Source organism: Panthera tigris, chromosome B2, assembly GCF_018350195.1.
Source record: "Panthera tigris isolate Pti1 chromosome B2, P.tigris_Pti1_mat1.1, whole genome shotgun sequence".
In the NCBI taxonomy this organism is placed as follows: Eukaryota; Metazoa; Chordata; class Mammalia; order Carnivora; family Felidae; genus Panthera; species Panthera tigris.
Genome location: NC_056664.1, coordinates 112,652,981 through 112,674,379, shown reverse-complemented (window position 1 = coordinate 112,674,379; position 21,399 = coordinate 112,652,981). Strand labels below are relative to the sequence as shown.

Genomic DNA, 21,399 nt, shown 5'->3' with positions numbered 1-21,399 from the left:
CACACACACACTACTTAGTTTGTTATCTTTACTTTTTTGTCTTTTAACCTCATACCTGCTTTTGTAAGTACTGCCAGGTCTGGAGGAGGCCAGAGGTAGGCTGCTTTTCACACCTGGTGGGGCAAGGGCTGAGGGGATCTCTGCCATGGACAGGGGCCAGGCCAGGGCAAGTTTGCCCACTGTGTCTAGCAGGACAGTGATTGTGGCAGATAAGCACAGGCTGGGGTGACCATGTGCAAGGGATCTGACGAGGGCCATAGTGGACAAGTGGATGAGTGCAAGGGCTGGAGAGAGTCTGTGGTGGATGAGCACAGGACTAGAGCTAGCCTAAGTGCCTGGTGTGGCAGGGTAGAGGCCGAGCTGGATGAGCACTGGGCCAGCCTGGTGGGGTGGGGTTACAGGGGAACACAGGGTAAGCCTGTAGCACTAGCAAGGGAAAATGACAGCACCAAAAACACCACCCACCAGCACTAGGGTAGCAAGGAAGTAGTGTAAAAAAATGGCACCCTCCAGTGCCTGTATCCACAGAGAGATCTCCATCAGACTCCTGCCCCGCTGGTATACTTTCTAAAACTAGTCAACAGATCTTCCTCACATGTGGTCCAGGTGCTTCTCAAGCTATTGCCTCTGTGTTGAGACTCAAAGCAAATGAGTCCATGTGTGGCCCCTCAATGATGGAATTTTCCTTTCCTACAGCCCTTGTGCTCTCCTGAAAATTAGCCTCAGGTTTTCAAAGACAGTTATTTTGGGGGTCTGCCTCTCTGGTGCAGGTCCCATGGGCTAGTGTGTCTAATGTGGGACCCTAGATTCTCAGAGAGGAGCTGCATGTTTTGGGATCTCTCTCCCTCTTGTGGGTCGCTAGGGGGGTTCCTGTCAAGACTGCTTTTCTGCCCCTTCTACCCATCTTGATGTGGCTTCTTTTTGTCTTTTTTTTTTTCTGTCCTGTGTTATAGAAGATCTGTTCTGCTAGTGTTCAGGTCTTTTTCAGAGAGAACTGTTCTATAATTCTAACTTGGGTGTGTCCATCGGAGGAGGTTAGCAGAACTCTGTGTCTTATGATCCACCTTTTCTCCTAGAGCTAGGAGCCAGGGGTTCTGGTGGGCGAAGCAGCAGCCACTGGTCTTGGCTTGCCTCAGCTGGCATGGAATGTCTGCTCTAAGAGCTGAGGCAAGGGCTTTATACTCCTATTTTCTCCTATGCCTAAGGTAGAGCATCTCCCCTATGAATAGAGGTTGGGTAGAAGAAAAGAATCCTCTACCTCTAAGCCATACTTGCCTGGAATTTAGCCTCTGAAACACCGATCTTGGGTAGGTTATAAGAAGTGCTGGGGACCTGCCCCTAGAAAGTATATCATAGCCCTTGCATGGGAGCTGGGGGAAGTGGGAACCCCATCTTCTTGTCCACACAGGAGCTTCCATCAGTCTGAACTGAGGGCTGCAGGGAAGGAAGCAGGTTGTGCTTCAAATGCCACAGAATCTCACTAGTACTAGTGATTTATTAGATTTTCTTAAATAAATGTTTCTTCACTTGCTGTATGCCCTTAGGACAATTTTCAGAGACTTTAAGTGATTATTGTTTTTATAATTTCTACCAGTTATGGCTGTTTCACTGACGGATTCTGCAGAGCTCCTTACTGCTACCATTCTGCATATGTAATTCTTTTATATTAGAATTTTCCATAATTCATTCCCAGACAGATTTACAGGTGTTGTTCTATCATGTCCTCAAACACAGCAAAGCCACATTCTTGCCTTGGGGGTGAATGGGGTGTGGAAAGCAGAGTTGGTATCCAGGTGTTTTCAAACACAAGCGCCTCCAGGGTACCAGATTCAGTAAGACTACATCTTCTGATGAATAGAGGAGCCTTCAGGTACAGGCCTCCTTTACATGCCTGCTGACAGGAAGCTTGGTGGAATTGTGCGGCACACCTGCTCTGTGTTGCCAACACCTTCCCCAACAAATGTGGTATCTTTTGGTAAACTAGTACGAGAACTAATCTATACTTATGGTGAGGGTTTGTGTGTGGTCTAAAGCCATCTAGCCATGTCTCATCTAAAACATAGCATCCAACATCTCAAACATTTCACTGAATCCCTGAGTAATTCCATTTTACACGTACTTCGTTGTTATTACTTTTTAAATTTTTTAAAGTTTATTTATTGAGAGAGAGAGAGAGAGAGAGAGAGAGAGAGAGATTACACAAGCAGGGGAGAGGCACAGAGAGGCAGAGAGGCAGAGAGAGAGAGAGAGAGAGAGAGAGAGAGAGAGAGAGAGAATCCCAAGCAGGCTCTGCACCACCAGCACAGAGCCTTACATGGGGCTCTAACCCACAAACCACAAGGTCATGACCTGAGCTAAAGTCTGACACTTAATGGACTGAGCCACCCAGGTGCCCCAACCTTTGTTATTATTTTAATTTTTTACCTTGACTGTACCCAGCTGGATCATGATTAAATAAAGTGTCATCAATCAAGAAATAATAACAGTAACCGTGATAATAAACTTCTCCCCATACTTCTTTATCTATAGTAACACAGCAATAAAGTCCCAGAAAAGATCACAGTTGAGAAAGACAGTGCCTTCAGTACTCCCATGTCTCCACTAATTTCTCCTAAGACAAATTATGATAGCAAAGATCTATTCCCCTAAAATGATGCCAATTATATAGCTTCACAGCAACCTCCCCAGGGCTTAATAGTGCCCCATATGTAACAGGCACTCATACATTTTCTGAACATATGAATAAATGAAAGACTGTTGAATAAAACCTGCTTCCATGACAGAAAGAGAAAAGAATGACATCTATATCTTACAAATGTAAAGGAATTTCATCTTGATATAACACAGACCAGACCAAAGTGAATAAATAGCAGATGAGACGTCTTCCTTTTGTGGAGCAAATGCCTGACTAAGTAGTATATGAAAGAAACCTATAAACATTCCACTCATACCCCAAGCTGACTGACAGAAGCACTAGTGAAGGCACGTGGGGGTAATACCTAGAATTCTCCTCTGCCTCCAAGACCCACTACAGCACAGGTGAAAGGGCAATGAGCAATGGTACAGAGCATTCTTTGCTATTTCATAACAATCGGGCCCCTCAGGTCGAACACACCCTGGCTCTGAATGGCTCTCCGTCTCAGCAACCGTGCCAGCACGTTTGTGGGTACTACCTCAGCTCCTGGAAAGAGTTCTGATATGGCACAAGAGCTTTCTGTAACTATCTCCCTTTCCAGACTTGACTTTTCTCCAACTTTTCAGGCTTTAGGTTGTGGAATATCAACATTGCTTCCTACTGTATGGTGAGCACAGGAAAAAAAAAATTCTGTAGAATATGACTGTATTTGGAGATATGCTTCATTTTCCTTTTCGAGATGCATTCTGAAGTATGTAGGGGTGAAATGACATAATAATTGGGATGTACTTCAAAATACTTCAGCGAAGATAAACCAACAAAGAAAGACAGATGAAGCATATGGGGCAGAATCATGCTAAGTGTAAATCTGGCTGATGGGGAATTCTTGTACTGGTCTCTCTCCTGTTGTGTAAGTTTGAAAATCTTCATCAAAACAAATGTTTTCTATGAGGGCTGCCTAGGTAGCTCAGTTGGTTGGGCATCTGGCTCTTGAATTTGGCTCAGGTCATGACCTCAAAGTTCATGAGTTTGAGCCTCACTGGCAGTGCAGAGCCTGCTTAAGATTCTCTCTCTCTCTGCCCTTCCCTCTCTCTCTGTCCCTTCCCCCCCTCTCAAAATAAATAAATTATTTTTGTTTTTCTATGACAGGAACAAGCCTCACCTGATTATCCATATCTTTGATGACCAACAGGACAGGACTGTCTAGTGATGCTGACTTCCGATAAAGAGTTTTCAAACTGGTCCCATGCTCTAATGTGCTATATGCAAGTCTCCATGGATACCCTTGTACCCTTGCTGGAAGGCGTCGGGCCAGCTGCAAATCCAAAGAAGGAGATGTAAATATACAGTTTTCCCACAAATCCCTCATAAGCTTATAGCACAAAGCAAGAACCTGAGGCTCAAACTCAAAATCACACTTACTCACATGTTGTTCCTCTTTACTCTGGCAAATATTTGTCACTATAAACCAAGAAAGAGAAGCGAGAATCACTGCTTGATGGTGTTGACCTTGGTAGGGATGCCAGCCAGAGCACACATTCCCTTTCAGGGCCATGAATGAGGGGTCACTATGCAACTACGCATTTGAAGATACAGCGCCCAGCTTGATATGAATTAGACACAAGCTCTCCCTTTTACACTTCAACCTGACCTTCAGCAAACAGTTCATGGTTCTCTGATGGTTCTTTCTAAATGCTCATAGGCTCAGAACTACTACTGATATTGGCAGCTTCTCACAGAAGTGAGAACAAGAAAACATAGGTGTTTTATGCTAGTAGTCAAATAAATGCAGTCTGTCCTCATCTTGCTTGTATCTTTCACCTACATTAACATTTAGCTTAAACTGGGCTGCCATAAATACCAATAATGCATATCTCTTCAAAACTACTGACAAAGGAGGCTATGAAGTAAGGAAGTTTTCAGAATGCTTAACATCAGTTCTAATATCAGCATGAACTCCATCTCCATAACTGCTTGCTCAAGTCTCCTGGCTTTCCTGAGCCTTCATAGGCTCATCTGCAAATTGAGAGATTGAACTCGATTCTTTAATGTCTCCAAAATGCAGATTTCTGAGTTGGCTAGTGGGAGAAATGCAAGAGATTCCTTACTCAAGTTCAAACGCAGCACATGATAGTATTTCATAAGAATTGAAGAGACTTTCAGAAAAGATAGTGAACAAGGAAAATTAAGAAAAAAGGAAAATTACTCCTAGTGGTAGGTAGTTTTCATAAAGCTAGGGAAGTGTATTTGCTATATGACTTTAATTGAACCCAAAAAGTTGAAAAACCATTAGAACTCTGCAGTAATCGCCAGGATAAATTTAAATCCTCTTGTGAGTGTTAGGAATATGCACAGGACTGTGGTAGGACAATTTTAAAACTGTTTTGAAGACATGAAGTGGCTTTTCATTCAGGTTTAGGAGATGGATGTAGTTTCTGGCCAAGTCTCCAGACTCCCACGAAGGTGACCCGGAGTGCTAACGTAACCTTCTGAAGCGGAGAAAGGACACGGACATTGGTTGGGCTGCTGGTGTTCTTTCTTTAAAACCTGGCCCTTCCTTCACCCCCAGTGAGAGGAGCAAATGCAGTCAGGGATGGAAAATGCCTTTTTCAGGCCTGGAAGCCCCGCCCTATGTCCCAGGGGAGCGCCCACCTGCTCGATGTGCATGTTCTCTAGGAGTGCGCTATGGGGCTGCAGGACTGGTAGGGCCACTTCATCGTCCTCTTCATAGTAGCTGCAGGTGCTCTTCCTGCGCTTTGCCTCCTCAACGGTGATGATCTGAAACGGAGAAGACAAAGCCCCCAAAACCTGATATGCTTGCTTTTCCGCCGCCTGCTAAAAACGGCCTCAGGTACACGGTTGCCCAGAACAGGTGGAGTTTTAGCAGTAAGACGTAAACTGAACCAGGACTCTGGGAAAAGGGCTAATTTCAACTTCAATTTCTGAACAAATGCAGAATTTAACACAGTTCAGCTGAGGTACTTAATACGTACAAATTAAAGTCATAGGGTTTTCACCTTTACTACGGCTGCCAAGTGCTCATTGAGGGTGCATCATTATGCATAACTCTACAGGTGACATATCCTGCATCTAAATTTAAATTGTTAAGGGACAAATCAAGAATCATTCTGTAAGTCTTCTATAAACAGGATAATTGGTAAGTAAGATTAGTTTTTTTTTAATTTTTTTTAAATTTATTTTTGAGACAGAGAGAGACAGAGCATGAGCAGGGGAGGGGCAGAGAGAGAGGGAGACACAGAATCTAAAGCAGGCTCCAGGCTCTGAGCTGTCAGCACAGAGCCCAATTCCGGGCTCAAACCCACAAACTGTGAGATCATGACCTGAGCTGAAGTCGGACACTTAACCGACTGAGCCACCCAAGCGACCAGATAAGGATAGTTTTTAAATCAAGACTCCTACGAATGTTTTCTCTTAAGGCTATGGCACATAGCAACAAACGCTGAAGAAATAACAAATGGTAACATCCACTAGAAGCAACAATACAAAGAGACACAAAGCTAAATTTAGTCTAAATTATAATTAGGTTACAATTCTTTATGTATGATTTAGAAACTATCAAAATATTTTTTCCTTCAAAACTGAGAAACATGATTTTATACACATTTATTATTTCACTGTAACTTGCTTATGAACAACCAAAGTCCATTTCAATTTAAAATCTATTTTTGGCGGGGGGGGGGGGGGGGTGCCTGGGTGGCTCAGTCTGTTAAGCATCTGACTCTTGATTTTGGCTCAGGTCATGATCTCAGGGGCTCCTGTGCTGACTGACAGGGCAGAGCCTGCTTGGGATTCTCTCTCTCTGCTCCCTCCCCTCCTTGTGCTTGCGGTCTCTCTCTCTTTCTCTCTCAAAATAAACTTAAAAAAATTTTTTTAATCTATGTTTTGCCCCTCCTGGATAAATCACTAAATTATTTTGAAATTGAATGATACAGATAGGGTGATTAGCTCAGCAGAATACCTGGGTACTAAATTTAGTCACTTTTGCATCATAGAGAAACAACATTTAAGTTACATTTAGTCAAAGTTGTCAGATAATGCACTACTCCATTTCCAATATGCACAGTGATAGTTACCTGCCACTATCTGAACTAGATTTATAGGTAAGGAAATTAGCTAACAAATTTTACTATCTTCTCATGGGAGATTTACTTAAAAAACAAAAACAAAAATAAAAACACTGTCAAAGAATCACAAACCCAGCATTTTAAATGTATTAAATAAAGCACACCTTTTTTGTGAACTCCACATTTAACACAGGTACAAAGAGGGCTATGGAATGAAAAAGAATAAAATAGGGGCTTTTGAAGGGGCAAACCACATCATATCCATCTCCCAAACATTCCGCTGAAATGTCAGCACAATCCTTTCTCATTAGAAAGCATCTGAAAACATACTGAGTTGCAGATCTCTGAGGATTCACTGACATCTTATTAGCTCCCAGGGACTCCAGCATACCTTCACAAAAGGCTCTTGGTCCGGTCTGGCACAATAGAAAATCTGAATGTCCAAGGGCAACCTTCGGTCTCGCATCCTGACGGGGGGGAGAACCGTCTGCTTGCTTTCTAACGAGGAACAGCTTTTTCTCTGCCTTCACACCACTGTTGCTTACAGCCACGCTGAGCTACAACTGTTTTTGCAGTATCTAGTTTCCTGCATGATTGAGTTTCTGTTTCCCTTAGGAGAGGGCTCAACATTTCTACAGGAACACACCCAAATTAGGATTTAGAGCAAACACACACTTCCTGTCAGGCATTGCTGTGAGGCTGTAAAATGACACTTTCACCTTTGAAACGGTAGTTTCCTAACTGCAACAAAACTCCATTGTTGTTTTGTTTCTTTTTTTCCCCTTTTCTTCTTATACTTTTCTTCCTAATAGTCCTCTGGCTAAGCTAGCTCTTCTAGTCCTGCCTCTTCAGAGTTTTTTCCCAGCACCGTCTCTAAAGCTAAATTTCCATTTTTAAACTTTATGTATGTTCCTGACATAGGTTTGAATCTCAAAGGAGCCTTTACCCAAGGTAGGTATATTACACTTACAACAAGGGCATTTCACCTCAATGACACATTATGTTTGTCGGATATGCGGACCTTAAAAGAATGGGAGAACGTCCTGGTTTATATGAGACTGAGAAGAAGGCTACTTTACATTCAGTGTTTCAAAAGAGCTGACAAAGGAACATTTACCTCCTTTCCTTTTAGAGTACTCATCTTAATGACTAATAAGCATGATGAGTTCTCCTCTACTTCCCAGATCAGATGGCAGGGGGTTGGGAAAACATGTAGATGACCACTGCATCAATTTTCAGTGATCGTTCTGTGACTCTTCCAGATCCAAAATGGCTTTTGTTTTTGGGTACTGCTGAGCACATCAGAGTGCTATTGTACAGCTCAAGCTGGGGTGTGTTCTCATGAGAATTCTGGCAGACAACTCCATGACCAGACCCAGGTCAGCTGGAACTGATTTTCAATGCAAGAACCAGGACACAATTTGGGGCAGAATCACTTGGATTTTGTGCCAGTGAGACAGCACTGGCACTCTCTTCAGTTCCTGGCACTTCAAAACAGCTAGCATTTACTGATCTCTCTCTCGATGATAGCAAGTGTCAGGTACTTGGCCAGGCTTGGGGACACAAAGCAGTCCACAGTCTCGAGAGGGTGAAGAGACAGCAGAGAGACATTTATAAATAATATGAATGCCACTCCATGTAATATAAATGCTAATAGTAGCAACTCAAAGGTGGGGGCACCTAGAGCCTTGGGGGATGGCTTATTCACAGAGTGGATGGGGCTTCAGTTTGAGAGCAGAGGGTGCAGTGTGGACAGATGTCGGGGGTGGAGGGTACAGAAGGAAAACAGGTATGTTTGTTCTAGGTTCACTATAGCTTGGGAATAGAAAGGAAGAGAAGTAGAGATGAAGCTGTGGAAGGACAGAAGTGGAGAAAACCAAGAATCTTAATGCCATGAAGAAGCTGAGAACTTATCCTAGGGGCCACTGTGTCTAAAACCTGGCTATTCTTCAAAATCTAGGAGCTTTAAAAAATACAGATTCTGACACTCCTCTCCCAGACCTACTAAATTTCTGTCTCCAGTGGTAAAGGTCTAAGAGTCAGTTAAAGGAAAACAAATCACCAAGTGTTGGTCTGATGATTGGCCAGGTGGGTAATGATAACCATAGGCAATGGAGAGTCCCTGAGTGTTTGAAGCATGGGAGTATATGATCATATGTGTTATTTAAACAAGTTAAATAGATAGTGCAGAACATATATGAGACCTTTAAATATGATGAAGGAAACACCAGAAACCATTAAGTAGTGTTGGAAAAAATTACCTATTAAAAATATTACCTATCATGTATCAATAAATCAACTGCAGACTGAGTGGGGTTTAAATTGATACTACAGGGCCACCCATACCTAAAAACACTATAGGGGGAAAACAAAAACAAAAACAAAAACACCCAGCCCTTCCCCTGCTCACACACATGCTTCTGCACACATGTGCTATCTCTTTCTCAAGAAAAAATAGAGGAGAGGGGCACCTGGGCAACTCAGTCCGTTGAGCGACTGACTTCAGCTCAGGTCATGATCTTGCAGTTTGTGAGTTTGAGCCCTGCATCTGGCTTGCTGTTGTCAGCACAGAGCCTACTTCAGATCATCTGTCTCCCCCTCTCTGCCCCTCCCTTGCTCTTGCTCTCTCTCAAAAATAAATAAATATTAAAAAAAGAGGAGACAAAAAATTAGTATCATTTAATCATAAAGAGCTCAGTATTAAGATTCTTCTAGAAAAATGAGCAAAGGAAATGAGTGGGCATCTCACACACACACACACACACACACACACGTTTTTTTCATCTATTCTTTCCTCAACCAAGGAAATAAAAATTAAAATATATCATTTTTATGCTTCCAAATTAGCATAATTTTGGGGGGAATAACAGTAATAATCCTTGCTGCTGGAATAAACACAGTGAGAGGGGTATTCCTCACATTGCTGGCAAGTTAAGTTGCCATATATATAAAAAAAAAAAATAGGATCCTTTAATACTCTTCTATCAACTAATGTCACTCCTAGGAAACTAAGGGAACAGTAAGGGTTGCAGATCATTTCACCCTTGTGAAAAACTTGAACCAACACAATGATTCCTAAAAGTAGGGAATTGTTAAAAAAAACTATAATTGAGATTTTAAATGTCATGCAACCATTAAAATGAGGCTTAAAAACCTTGAAGATGACACAATTCCCACAAGATGTTAGGTGGGAAAACCAGATGCAGAACTATACATAAAACATGATTGCCCTTTGCAAAACTAAAAAGACTCCCTACCCCCAAACCCCTAAGAAAACATCCTAAAATAAATGAGAAAGAAGGGAATTGAATTAAAATGCACAAAACTGTTAAGGGTGGTCACATATTTTTAAATGTTCTGCATTGTACTTTTCTGTAGCTTCCAAATTTCCTACAATAAGCAGGTGTTACTTATATAAAATTAGGACATAAAGCTTACTTAAAGAGTCTGTGTATGAGAGAACAGACTGGTGGTTGGGTTGGGTCTGGAGGTGCCCTTGGGAGTCCAAGTGAAGGATGCAGACAGGCTGACTGGGGCACATTTGATGGAGGGAAGCAGAGGTCTCTGTACCATATAAGATCACAATCAATAAAACTCTGACTAGATATGATGAAGGAAAAGAATCTAGGATGATATCTAGGTTTCTAGCTTGGACCACCACCAATTGAGATGGGAATACGTGAGAAGAAGCAAGTTTGGGGGCATGATGAGTTGTTTTGGACATGCCGAGGATCAGACACCTGCTAGCTTCCGGGGGAGTGACAGTCCCCCTCCGGTCCCCCTTCCCAAAGGAGCAGCAATGCTGTTGCAGTGGCTTGGCTTGACGGTAATGCTAGTATGGGGGGCCTGCTCCTGCATGCAAGGGAGTGTGGCAAGCATTCTGCTGCTCGTTGCACTTTTGGACTCTCTCTGCCATGTGGCCAGAAAACAGGGATAAGGCAACCTGACCAGTCTAGCCACTTCTCTCTCCAGTTATGAGCACAAGTATTAGCATAAGCACGAGGAGCTTGGAATAGGCCAACCAAGTTCTTCCTCCTTCTCCATCCCTTCTTCTTTTCCTCTTTTTCCACCACAGATCTAGAGTAGTTTCTTAGAGGGATTTGCCCTCTCTTTCAATCTCCTCAGTAGCTCAATCCGAGAAGGCCTGGGGCAGACTGCCCAGGCCCACACTAGATCTTGAAGCAGACCTTTCTCTCCCTGTATACCTCTTTAGCTCCTTTCCCTCTGGTACTGGTAGATGTGGCCTCTCTCTCCTCCCACTGGGGTTAGCAAGAGCTGAGATTCAAGGATGGGATTAGCGGAGAGAGGCAGAACAGTCCTTCAAAAGGGGCTGCTCCCTTTTGCAGTTTGCAGATATTCAGACCTCATCAGGCAAGGATTAACCGCCTTCCCCCCGCCCCCCCCCCCCCCCCCCCCCCCCGCCCACCATGTTATCTAACCTTCTCTCTGGAACTCCATATTGGAGCAAGAGGCCACAGTCTCAGTAAGAAAATGAACACTTCAGGGGTGCCTGGGTGGCTCAGTCAGTTGAGCATCCTACTCTTGGTTTAGGCTCAGGTCACAATCTCACAATTTTGAGAGTTTGGGCCCCACGTCAGGCTCTGCACTGACAGTTCAGAGCCCGCTTAGGAGTCTCTCTCTCTCTCTCCCTTTCTTTCTGCCCATCCCCCACTTGTGCTGTCTCTCTCAAAAATAAACTTAAAAATAAAAAAGAAAATGTACATTTCCTGGCTTTGCTTCCTTTGTGCACGTATCTTATGGGGGCCTCTTCGACAGAGCTGATTAGGTGAGGACAGAACTTGATATTCTTGGGTGCCTTGGCCAGAATATCAGTATCACACCACCTCTGCCTCATGGGTACTTGCAGCTGTGCCTGGGGGGCGGCTATGAACTCTAGAGTAGCAGCTCGGGAGAAAGGTATGTGGTGTAGGCAGATGTGGGAGTAGGCAGCATAAGCTACAAGAGTTGATGAGCTCATCCAAGAAAGATGTAACAGATGAGAAGAGGGCCAAAGACAAACTCCCAGAGACAGCATGAGAAAAGGGACCAGCAAAGTTGACTTGGAAAGACTGGCCAGAGACAGGAGCAAAAAAAGAAAAGAAAAAAAAAAATCAGAATTTATATAAAAAGCCAAGGAAGAAAGAGCCTGAAAGGCTTAAACAGCTTCAAACAGTAGTTTCAAATAAGAAGCTTTGTGAACTATGGGGAGACATAACAAGCAAATAAATTTGGGGACAATACGCTACAGAGCTATCAGGCAGTGAGACAGGAAGTGAGTACAAGCATACATATGAGAGAACCTGGCATTCCAGAAGGCATCAGACCTAAGGGGCAGGCTCATTACCCTTGCTCGTCCCAATCTGGCAAGGTTCCAACCTTGGAAGGATCCGACTGTGCACTTGATGAATCTAAAACCAGGCTGGGATTCCTGGAGAAAATCACCCCTCACTGTAGCCTGGGGCCACTATAAACATGGCAGACCCAACAGGGCTCTCCATACCAGACAGCTACCCCATGACAGCCCTTCACATTGAGCCTAGTCTTGAGGCTATTTCATACCGTCTCCATATTTCTCTAACTCCTCCTTCACTTCAGGAGATCCCCTTCCTTCCACTGCAAAGAAACCATCGGATGAAAAATGCCACAATTTGCCACCACTCAATCGGCATTTTATTTGCACACATCCTATTCTTTTCTACTGCCCACCCACTTGTCTAAAACCAATCCTATCCCTATTTCCACTTCTCTGCCAATTCTCAGAGATCTGCTCTCCTGATGAGTTCCTTCCTCATTCCCTTATCTTCTGACCTTCTACCCTGGGGTTCCTAATGACCTCATCCAAAAGGTTAAAGTCGCTCTCACAAGAGGGAAAACCTTCCCAACCTCACTTATTCTTCCAGTTCACCACCTCATTTTTATCCTCCAGAACCAAATTTGAATTGTTTGCCCACCTTTACTAGTTCAATTTACTTATCTCCCACTCATTCTTTGAACCATTGGAATCTAAATTTTGAACTTACCACTTTAATGAGACTGCTCTTGTCAAAGTCACCAACTACCTCCTTGGTTTTAAGTCCAAGAGACATACCTCAGTTCTTATCTTCTGACTTTTCTGCAGCATAAGTCATTTTGACCATGACTCCCCTCTCGAAACATTCTCTTCCCTTGGTCTCTAAGACATGACTTTCCTTGTTTTCTACCTTCTTCCCTGGCTGCCTTTGTGGTCTCTACTGCCTTTGGCCCCTTTAAATGGAGGTATCCCTAAGGGTTCTAGTTTGAGCCCTGTTCCCTTTCCACTGTAAATACTCTCCTAGGATGACCTCATCTATACTCATAACTTCAACTTTGCCACTGATTGCCAAGTCATGTCTTTAGATATTTCTCCTAAGTTTTATTCTGTCTCTCGAACGTTCCACAGACACCTCAAATTTAGATTAAAACCAGAATGCAGAGCATTTTCTACTAAATCTAATACTCTTGCTATGCTCCTATCTCAGCGAAGGGCAGGTACCACTGCCCCTTCAGTTCCCACTCTAAAAACAAAGAGTTCAATCTCCATATATTCCTTACTTTCCACATATAATTAATTACTCACAAAATACTGTGTATTCCAGTTTCTAATTATCCTTCAAAAGCACTCAATTTTCTCCACCCCCACTGCCACTCTTGCAGCAACCATTATCTCTCGACATTGATCCTGCATGGGCCTCCTAATGGGTCTCTGAGCCTCAAGTGTTGTCCAACTCCTCCAATCTCTTGAACGTCTGCCAGAAAGAGAGAGCTCTCTCAAATGCATACGTGTGTACACTTCTCCAGACTCAAAACAGTTCAGTGCCTTCCCACTGTCTTTAGGAAGATAGACACGATCCATAGGTCTTTTGTGGTGTGTCCTTACTTTCTTTTCCTGCTTCATTTCTTGCCCCTCCTTCAGCTTTGCACCCTATGGTCCAGCCACACTGAACCTGTTAGTTTATCAAATGTCCCACATCCTGTTTCTCCCTCTGTCATTCCTCTGCACAGATTTTCCTTTCTGGCCAGAACATGCCCCATGTCCCATTCTACCCCAACTGCCTGAACTCCCCCTTCTGATGTTTGTTCAGATCACTCCTTCTGGGCAGCTTTAACTGATCCCCCTGGCTCCATTCAGGTGCCTGGCCCCATGCTCCTACAGCACTTGGCACTTCCCCTATAATGGCAATTATCTCATTATATTATAATGATTCATCTGTACTCCTTGATGCTAAATTCTGCTTCTCTCATCCATTGTGCCATTGAGAAGGGCTTGGTAAGTGCTCAAAAAAATTATGAAGGGCTTTTCAGACCACATTAAGGAGGCTGAATTTCATCCTGTACATAAAGGGGACCCATTAGCAGTTTTTAAAAAGGAAAGTGAAATGGCCTGGCAGCGGTAATAGTGGTGGTATTTATGTGACACATACAACTGGCTCAAACAGAGGAATAAAGTTATTTCCCTCTATAACTTCAAAAGTGCACAGGAAATCTAACTTCTTGCCAGCCAAGCAGTTCTTGGTATCTGGACACAAGAAAATTTTGATTGCATAGTGTAATTTAATGGCCACAACAGTCTAGCCCCTCTTGAGTGCTCACCTCCCAGCTCTTGGTGGTTGGCTCACTGAAGAAGTTGTCGATCATATTCAGTTCTTCCTTTTCCACGACCACAAAGCCTTGCTCTTTGGCATCTTTCCCATAGACGTCAGGAGACCACTGAACAAAGAACGTGTACAAATGATCCACCCTGAAAAATACATTCGTCATAGGAGTTAACACCAAATCTACTTTCCTGGCAGGCAGAAGTAGGAAGTTGGGCACTTGCAACCATCCTTTTCCTGCTTGGCAAATCTGTTTTGCTAATTGGGAAATTTCGCACTGTGAAGATGACCTCTACGAGCGCATTCCAAATTTGGAGAATAAGTCAACTAGTGAAAGTAGAAGCCCACAGATACTGAGAACCTGTCTCAATCTGAGGAAAAGATCAAGAGAGGGGACGTAAAATTGAAACACATAATGGAATCTTTACACCAAATATTTTCTCCTTGTTAGGTCTTCATTTATTGGACACTTGTATTCAATGGGAAAAAAAAACTGATCTGAACATTTAACTGGAAAAGATAAACAATACTTCAGTGGGTTTTTATGTAACTGAAGCACTGTTATCATTTTAACAAAACACCTTTAATAGCTACAAAGTAAATAATACTAATTGTTGTTTTAATATTAGAAAGAGACCTGATTTATTGACACGGAAATGTGGTTGCCTTCCTATTTCTCTGTTCTCTTACACATATTTAACACCTGGAGGTACTGTAGCATCTTACCAAACTAAAACAATAGAGAGATGGCTAATTCCCAAGCAGAGAATAAGAACTCTGATCCCAGCACCTGCAATATCCCCCCAGGTATGAGAATCACAGGCTCTCTAACCTTCGATTCTACTCCCACATCCATCACAGTGGCTGGAGAGAGTGACAGGTATGATCAGATGATTCTTAAAAGTCTTTTCTAATTACAAAATGGGATTTCAATGTAAGCCTACTGTCTGGGGCAATATTAACTTATTGCTAATTTTTAAAAAGTTGTGATTATGTAAAAATATTATAACAACATCGCTATAGCTTGAATGTTTGTATCCCCCCCCAAATTCATATGTTGAAGCTTAACCCCAAATGTGATGGTATTTAGATATAGGACCTTTGAGAAGTGCTTAGGTCATGAGCCCTCATGATTGGGATTAGTGCCCTTATAAAAAGAGGCCTCTTTTCACCATGTGACACAGTGAAAGGATAATTGTCTATGAACAAGGAAGTGGGCCTTCACCAGACAAATCCGCCAGCACCTTGATCTTAGACTTCCCGGCCTTTAGAACTGTGAGGAATACCTTTCTGTCATTTATAAGCCACCCAGTCTTATGGCATTCTGGTATAGCAGCACAAATTGACTAAGACGAATATTAAGAGAACTAAAACAAAAAAGAAATGACCCCCACAATTCTGAAATCCGAATGCAGCAAAAGGTTTTTAGGTTTCTGTACTCCTATCTGCTCTTGTCCACATGCATATAGTTTTCTTTTCATTGTCACATCAGGACCAAAATATAATTGTTTGCTATATATAACATTAAATCGCGCACATTTGCCATGTTGCTAGTCTTTGTACGGATTCATATTGGCTAATTTCATGAAAGTACTAAGTCATAAATAATCTGAATTCCTGTGTTGTCAGGATATTTAGCTTCTTCCCAAGTTCACATTACAGTGAACATCCTCAGGCTCTATGCCTTTCACCATCTTTTGCATTATTTCCTCAAGGTGAGTTCCCAGAAACAGGATTACTGAGTCAAAGGGCATGATTTTATATCTTGTGATTCATCCTGCCAGGTGGCTTGTGAAAGGCTCACTAGTTTACTCTTGATACCAGCAGTTTAGTTTGCATTAAAGTTCCATAACAATCTTGCTTATGCTTTTTCTAGAAAAAGAATTTAATACATATTTAAGTTTTACCTTATGCACTCGGCATTTCTCTGAATGTTGATGCACTGAACAAGTTTCAAATGTTTTCTTCCTGGCTATAGCTTTTCTTTCACGAATTAGCTCTTTTGGCTGTGAAATCAGTATTTTCCTTTTCAATTTGTGGAAACTTTTATAGAATGTAAACATGAACCACTACCAAACGTGTTTCAAAGCTGTCGTTTTCCTTTTTATATTAATCATATCCTTCCTGTCATAGTACAGGATTATCAATTTTCATATACTTTAAGAGTATATTTCCTTTGAGATTTCTCCTACTCCGCATGGAGAGTTGGCATCCAAGACAAGGTGTGCATCCATGTCCATGATATACTATCATTTCTATTCTTTTAAAAAAACAGATATAGATATAATTGTACATTGATGTGATGGTTAATTGTATATGACATCAACTTGGCCACTTTTTGGTCAAACACTGGTGTAGATGTTGCTGTGAAGGTGTTTTTTAGAAGTGATTAACATTTAAATCAGCAGACTTTCAGGAAAGCAGATTACCCTCCATAATGTGAGTGGGCCTCATGCAATCAGTTGAAGGCCTTAAGAGAAAAAGACTGAGGACCCCTGAACAAGAAGGAATTCTGTCTCTAAATAGCCTTCAGACGTGACACTACAATCCAAGTTCTCCCTGGGTCTCCAGCCTATCAGCCTCCCCTTGTAGATTTCAGACTTGCTAGCTCCCACAACCACGTAAACCAATTCCTTCAAACAAATCCTTCTCTCTATATGTATTTATATGTACATATCCTTTTGGTTCTGTTTCTCTGGAGCTCCTGGACTAGTCAGTACAATGGACTATTCTGAAAGGGTATATAAGAAACTGATCGAAATGGTTACCTCTGGAGAATGGAATGGCGTGGGAGAAAGACATATTTTATATCATATGGATCTTTAAGTTAATTTTTGGAATAGGCAGGACATTTTCCTGATTCTGGCATCAAAACTGTATTTTAAAAAGCAAATAATGAGAAGTTTCCTTCTCACCCACATCACTGTCCACCAAATTCTGTGCTCACCCTTTTCTTTTACAGGTGACCACTTTATTCATTTCCTGTATATTTTTGTAATGTTATAGATATAAATATAAATATATATTCTTTTTGTCTTCCATTTCTACAAAAGATTGCACTATTCTCTGTCTTGCTGTCTTTATTTAACAATACATCCTAGTATCTTTCCACATCAATATATAGATGGTTTCCTCATTCTTTCTTTTATAGCCACAGAGTACTTTACTCTGTGGATTAGCCAGCGCTTATGTAATCATCCTCTATAGATGGACGCTTGGGTGGTTTCCAAGACTGTATTGTTACAAATAATGCTGTGACGAATAACTTCACATGTGAGTCACTTCACACGTGTACAGGTATAGTTGTAGGATATATTCCCAGAAGTGGGACTGTGTTGTCAGAGGAGCAATTCCCTTCTAAACTTGCTATGTAAAAACGATATTGCCCTTTTTAGGAATGATATCATTGTTTGTCTTCCCATCAGCAATACACACACACACACACACACACACACACACACACACACACACTCTCTCTCTCTTTTGAATAGCAGCATTCAAAAGCATTTATACCATGCAGTATACATTCTCCTATGAAAAATTAACTTAGAAAATATTAATCACCACTCCAGAGAAGTTTGATGAGTATACAATGATAACTCCTTCAGTTTCCTAACACTTATAGTGTTAAATATATATATATTAAATATATAAATATTACATATTATATCATATATAATATAATATGATATAATATATATTATTATATATCATTATATTATATTACATATATTTTATATATTAATATATAAAATATATAAATATATCAAATATATTTATTAAATATAACATATATAAATATATATTAAACCTAAATATATTTTTATATAAGTAAATATAAATATATTAAACATATTATACTGTTAAATATATTATATATATATATATATATATATATATATATATAGTCCATCTCAACTATATTTTGTAATAGAGACATAAATATGCTTCACTCTAACTCCTGGAAAGGAAGATATTTACTATGCTCATATCTACAATGAATAAAAGGATTTCCTAATTATTTGTTCGCTAGTTTTCCTGTGAGAAAGGAAAAAGCAGTCCCTGATACCTGCCAGCTAGCCTGGGCCTATCAGCCAGGCCCAAGTGTTGTTAAAAAGCTGGCGTGGCACTCACAGCGAGGTCCTCATATTCTCCTGTTGAACATAAACAATTTCACAAAACATCAACATCAGACAAGACCACTCTTTGACCATGATGAATCACGACAAAAACAAGACCCCTCTGAGGTCTCATATCTGAACCCAAACTAAAAACATGAATATTGTCCAGCCACAAAAATGACCAACAGCCCTCCAATCTGGGTGATATGAGTGACTCTGCTGCTTTACTAATTATAGCATTGAGCTCTTTAGTCTACTCCTTCCTTCCTTCTTTCCTCTTAGATAAGACTTGTAAGATACCCAATCATTGAATGACCTCTGCTTCCTGATAGCATCTAATCTAGACCAAATGTCCACTCCCGTAAGTCCTCCCCTGAATCACCTAACACAAATCTAAATCCTGTCCTCCTTTCTAGCACCCTCTTTCTGAGATGGCCCACAGTCCCATGGTGTGTATTCACTCTCCCAGCAATGAATCAACCCAACTCATTCAACTTCAGTAGGTTTCTGGTGGTCTCTGGCCAGAGGGCACTGCTTCCTTCAACTCCCAGTATTGCCCTCATAGAGATTACCTTCAGGAATATTAGAGCTGATGGGGATATTGGGTATTATTTAATTCAACTAACTCTCCTTAAATATGAGAGAATGGGGGCTCTGAAGTCTACCATCAGCATCACAGCCAGGGCTAGATCTTCTGAGGTGACAATTAGGGTTCTTTCAATCATACTAGAAAGCCCTCCGCTTATTCCACACTGATTTCTAAATTGCTTCCCAGTTAACTTCCTGGTTCTGACACCAGACACATTTTTGTCATTTTTTGGACCTACTTTCCATGAAGGACTGCTCATTTGTTCTCCAATATTTGACCCTCATAGGGAAAGTCACTGTGTAAGTATGGACACGGAAGAAGCACGATAAAAGCTCATGCTGACACATATCCCTGTGCAAGACTGCAAGGGAATGAGGAGGGAGGTGCAGATTTGGAATTAAGATTTCATTCTTTCTTTTTAAAAAATTACATTTGAGAGAGAGACAGAGACAGAGAGAGAGTGAGCATGAATGGGGGAAGGGCAGAGAGAGAGGGGGAGCCACAGAACCTGAAGCAGGCTCCAGGCTCTGAGCTGTCAGCACAGAGCCCGACACAGGGCTCAAACACACGAACTGCAAGATTGTGACCCAAGCCGAAGTCAGACGCTTAACCAACTGAGCACCCAGGCGCGCCCCCCAGCCATATTTCATTCCTTCTTAGACATAATAAGAAAATATAAATTGTGCAAACTGTGGGCCAATAAAGATTTTAATGAGAGATCCTATCCTAGAAATTGCCAGTCACTTCCCTTTTTGGTGACGAAGACATTAAGTTGCTTGAGGAGACCCTTTGAGCGGTCCTTTTAATTATGTAGATGTGAGGGTGAGTAGGATTTATTATTCTGGAGGAAGGTATAATTGGACATTCCGTACTTGATGAAGACAACTTTTTCTTACAATCCACTTGGAGGGGGATGGGAGGGAAGATTTGTATAAAGTCCAAAAGATTTCCTGGGAAGGAGGAATCCTGTGCCTAATACCCTCCCTTTTGAAGTTCAGATTAAAGCATCTCTGATTAATTAAGGTATTCCAAATGGAGGTAAACCCATAGAAAAAGGCAATATCCTTTTCCCCACCCACCCTTCTTGAAAAGAAACTCTTCAAGGTAGTGGAGGGAATGGTTTAGGCTGATAACCTGGGATCCTTATGAATGCCATGATTATTTTGGGAATAGGTCAATTTGGGCAGAGTGTGCTGATGGTAAAACTTAGACCAAATTATCTGCCACACTGGGCATACCAGGGAAGGAAATGGCTACTTATGTCATATGTGTAAGTTTCTCAGAAGCTGTAACAAGGTGTAGGGGTGGGGACAAGGTCAATGTTGGCATAAAGCATTCTTGCCTGCCAGCGCCATTCTCTCCACAATAAATATCTCAGTCTGGGGCAGGAATCTGGGATGACCTGATAAAAGGGCCTCTTCTCCCAAACCTCTTCCCTTGGGACTGCTGGGTTTCCAGTGAGTGGTGAATCAAGCCTCTGGATTTGTTTGTTGCCAGAGTGAGTGTCCTATTCTGCAACAGCCTGTAGTGTGTCAAAGAGCAGCCAGAGCAGCCCTTTACACTGGGTGAAGCATTTTGGACTTACCATAGAAAACAGGATCTAGAAAGGAGGGAAGGGGTATTCTCAAAGTATCACAGAAAAGAGGGCCAGAGTAATAAAAAATTTTTAATATTAAACAGAGAACTGAGCTTATGTTTTAAGCAATACTGATGACATAATCAGTGACCTAAAAAGATGGGATTCCCTCTTTCAAGGACGTTACATCGTACAGCAGCTCTAAGAGGCCAAGTATTACCATGCCCAACTTAAAGATCAGGAAATTAAGGCTTAGCACATTCAATAATGTGCTCAAACACACCCTCTCTGGAAATGTTCCAGCTAGTCTAAGCTAACTGCCTCTTCTTTTATGAATTCTCTACTGCAAGGAAGACAGTACATTTTTGTACCTGTCCACAGTCAGATGTCTCATAGTATAGGTCAACTACTTCCTTGGCTTTGGGTTTCATTAATGAAGCTTAAGTAATATTAGTGAGGTGCCTTAGGTGGCCCTTAAGGCACATGCTGCCCTCTAGCTCTTCTTCCTCCTATACCTTCTGTCAATAGGCTCACAGCACTGCCAAGACTCTGTTCCATGCTTGGGCAACATCACAGAACAGCCGCCTCACCTCAGCCGTGCTTCTAGGAATGCTTCTCCACTGGCTGAAATGGACAAGAGAGAAGCCCTGAATAGCCTCCTTCTGGTTTCAGGGGGTAGGCTCTATCCCTGCCACGAACAAAGTCACTCCAACCTTGGGAAGCCTCAGGTAAGCTGAGATGAGAAACCTCAAAAGTACGTTCTGCAAATGGGGCATCCTAATG

At 41.9% G+C, this 21,399-nt stretch overlaps 1 protein-coding gene and 1 long non-coding RNA gene across 8 annotated transcripts in view; one reads left to right on the top strand and one right to left on the bottom strand.

Moving 5' to 3' along the window:
- LOC102961929 overlaps positions 1-3,859 on the top strand; it is a 31,629-nt gene extending 27,770 nt beyond the window's left edge. For all 4 annotated transcript variants that reach the window (XR_006217863.1, XR_006217864.1, XR_006217861.1 and 1 more), the window contains one exon: positions 3,785-3,859. This is a non-coding gene — a long non-coding RNA (uncharacterized LOC102961929). The remainder of the gene's footprint in view (positions 1-3,784) is intronic.
- Positions 1-21,399, bottom strand: part of NCOA7 (nuclear receptor coactivator 7) — a 154,997-nt gene that overhangs the window by 11,643 nt on the left and 121,955 nt on the right. For 3 of the 4 annotated variants that reach the window (XM_042987116.1, XM_042987117.1, XM_042987118.1), the window contains exons 11-13: positions 14,329-14,476; positions 5,288-5,413; positions 3,798-3,950 (exon numbers count right to left, since the gene is read on the bottom strand). In XM_042987116.1, coding sequence (XP_042843050.1) covers positions 3,798-3,950; positions 5,288-5,413; positions 14,329-14,476 — 427 coding nt within the window. Of the gene's footprint in view, positions 1-3,797; positions 3,951-5,287; positions 5,414-7,111; positions 7,325-14,328; positions 14,477-21,399 lie in introns of those variants that run through there. The other variant, XM_015536001.2, reaches the window with a different exon arrangement.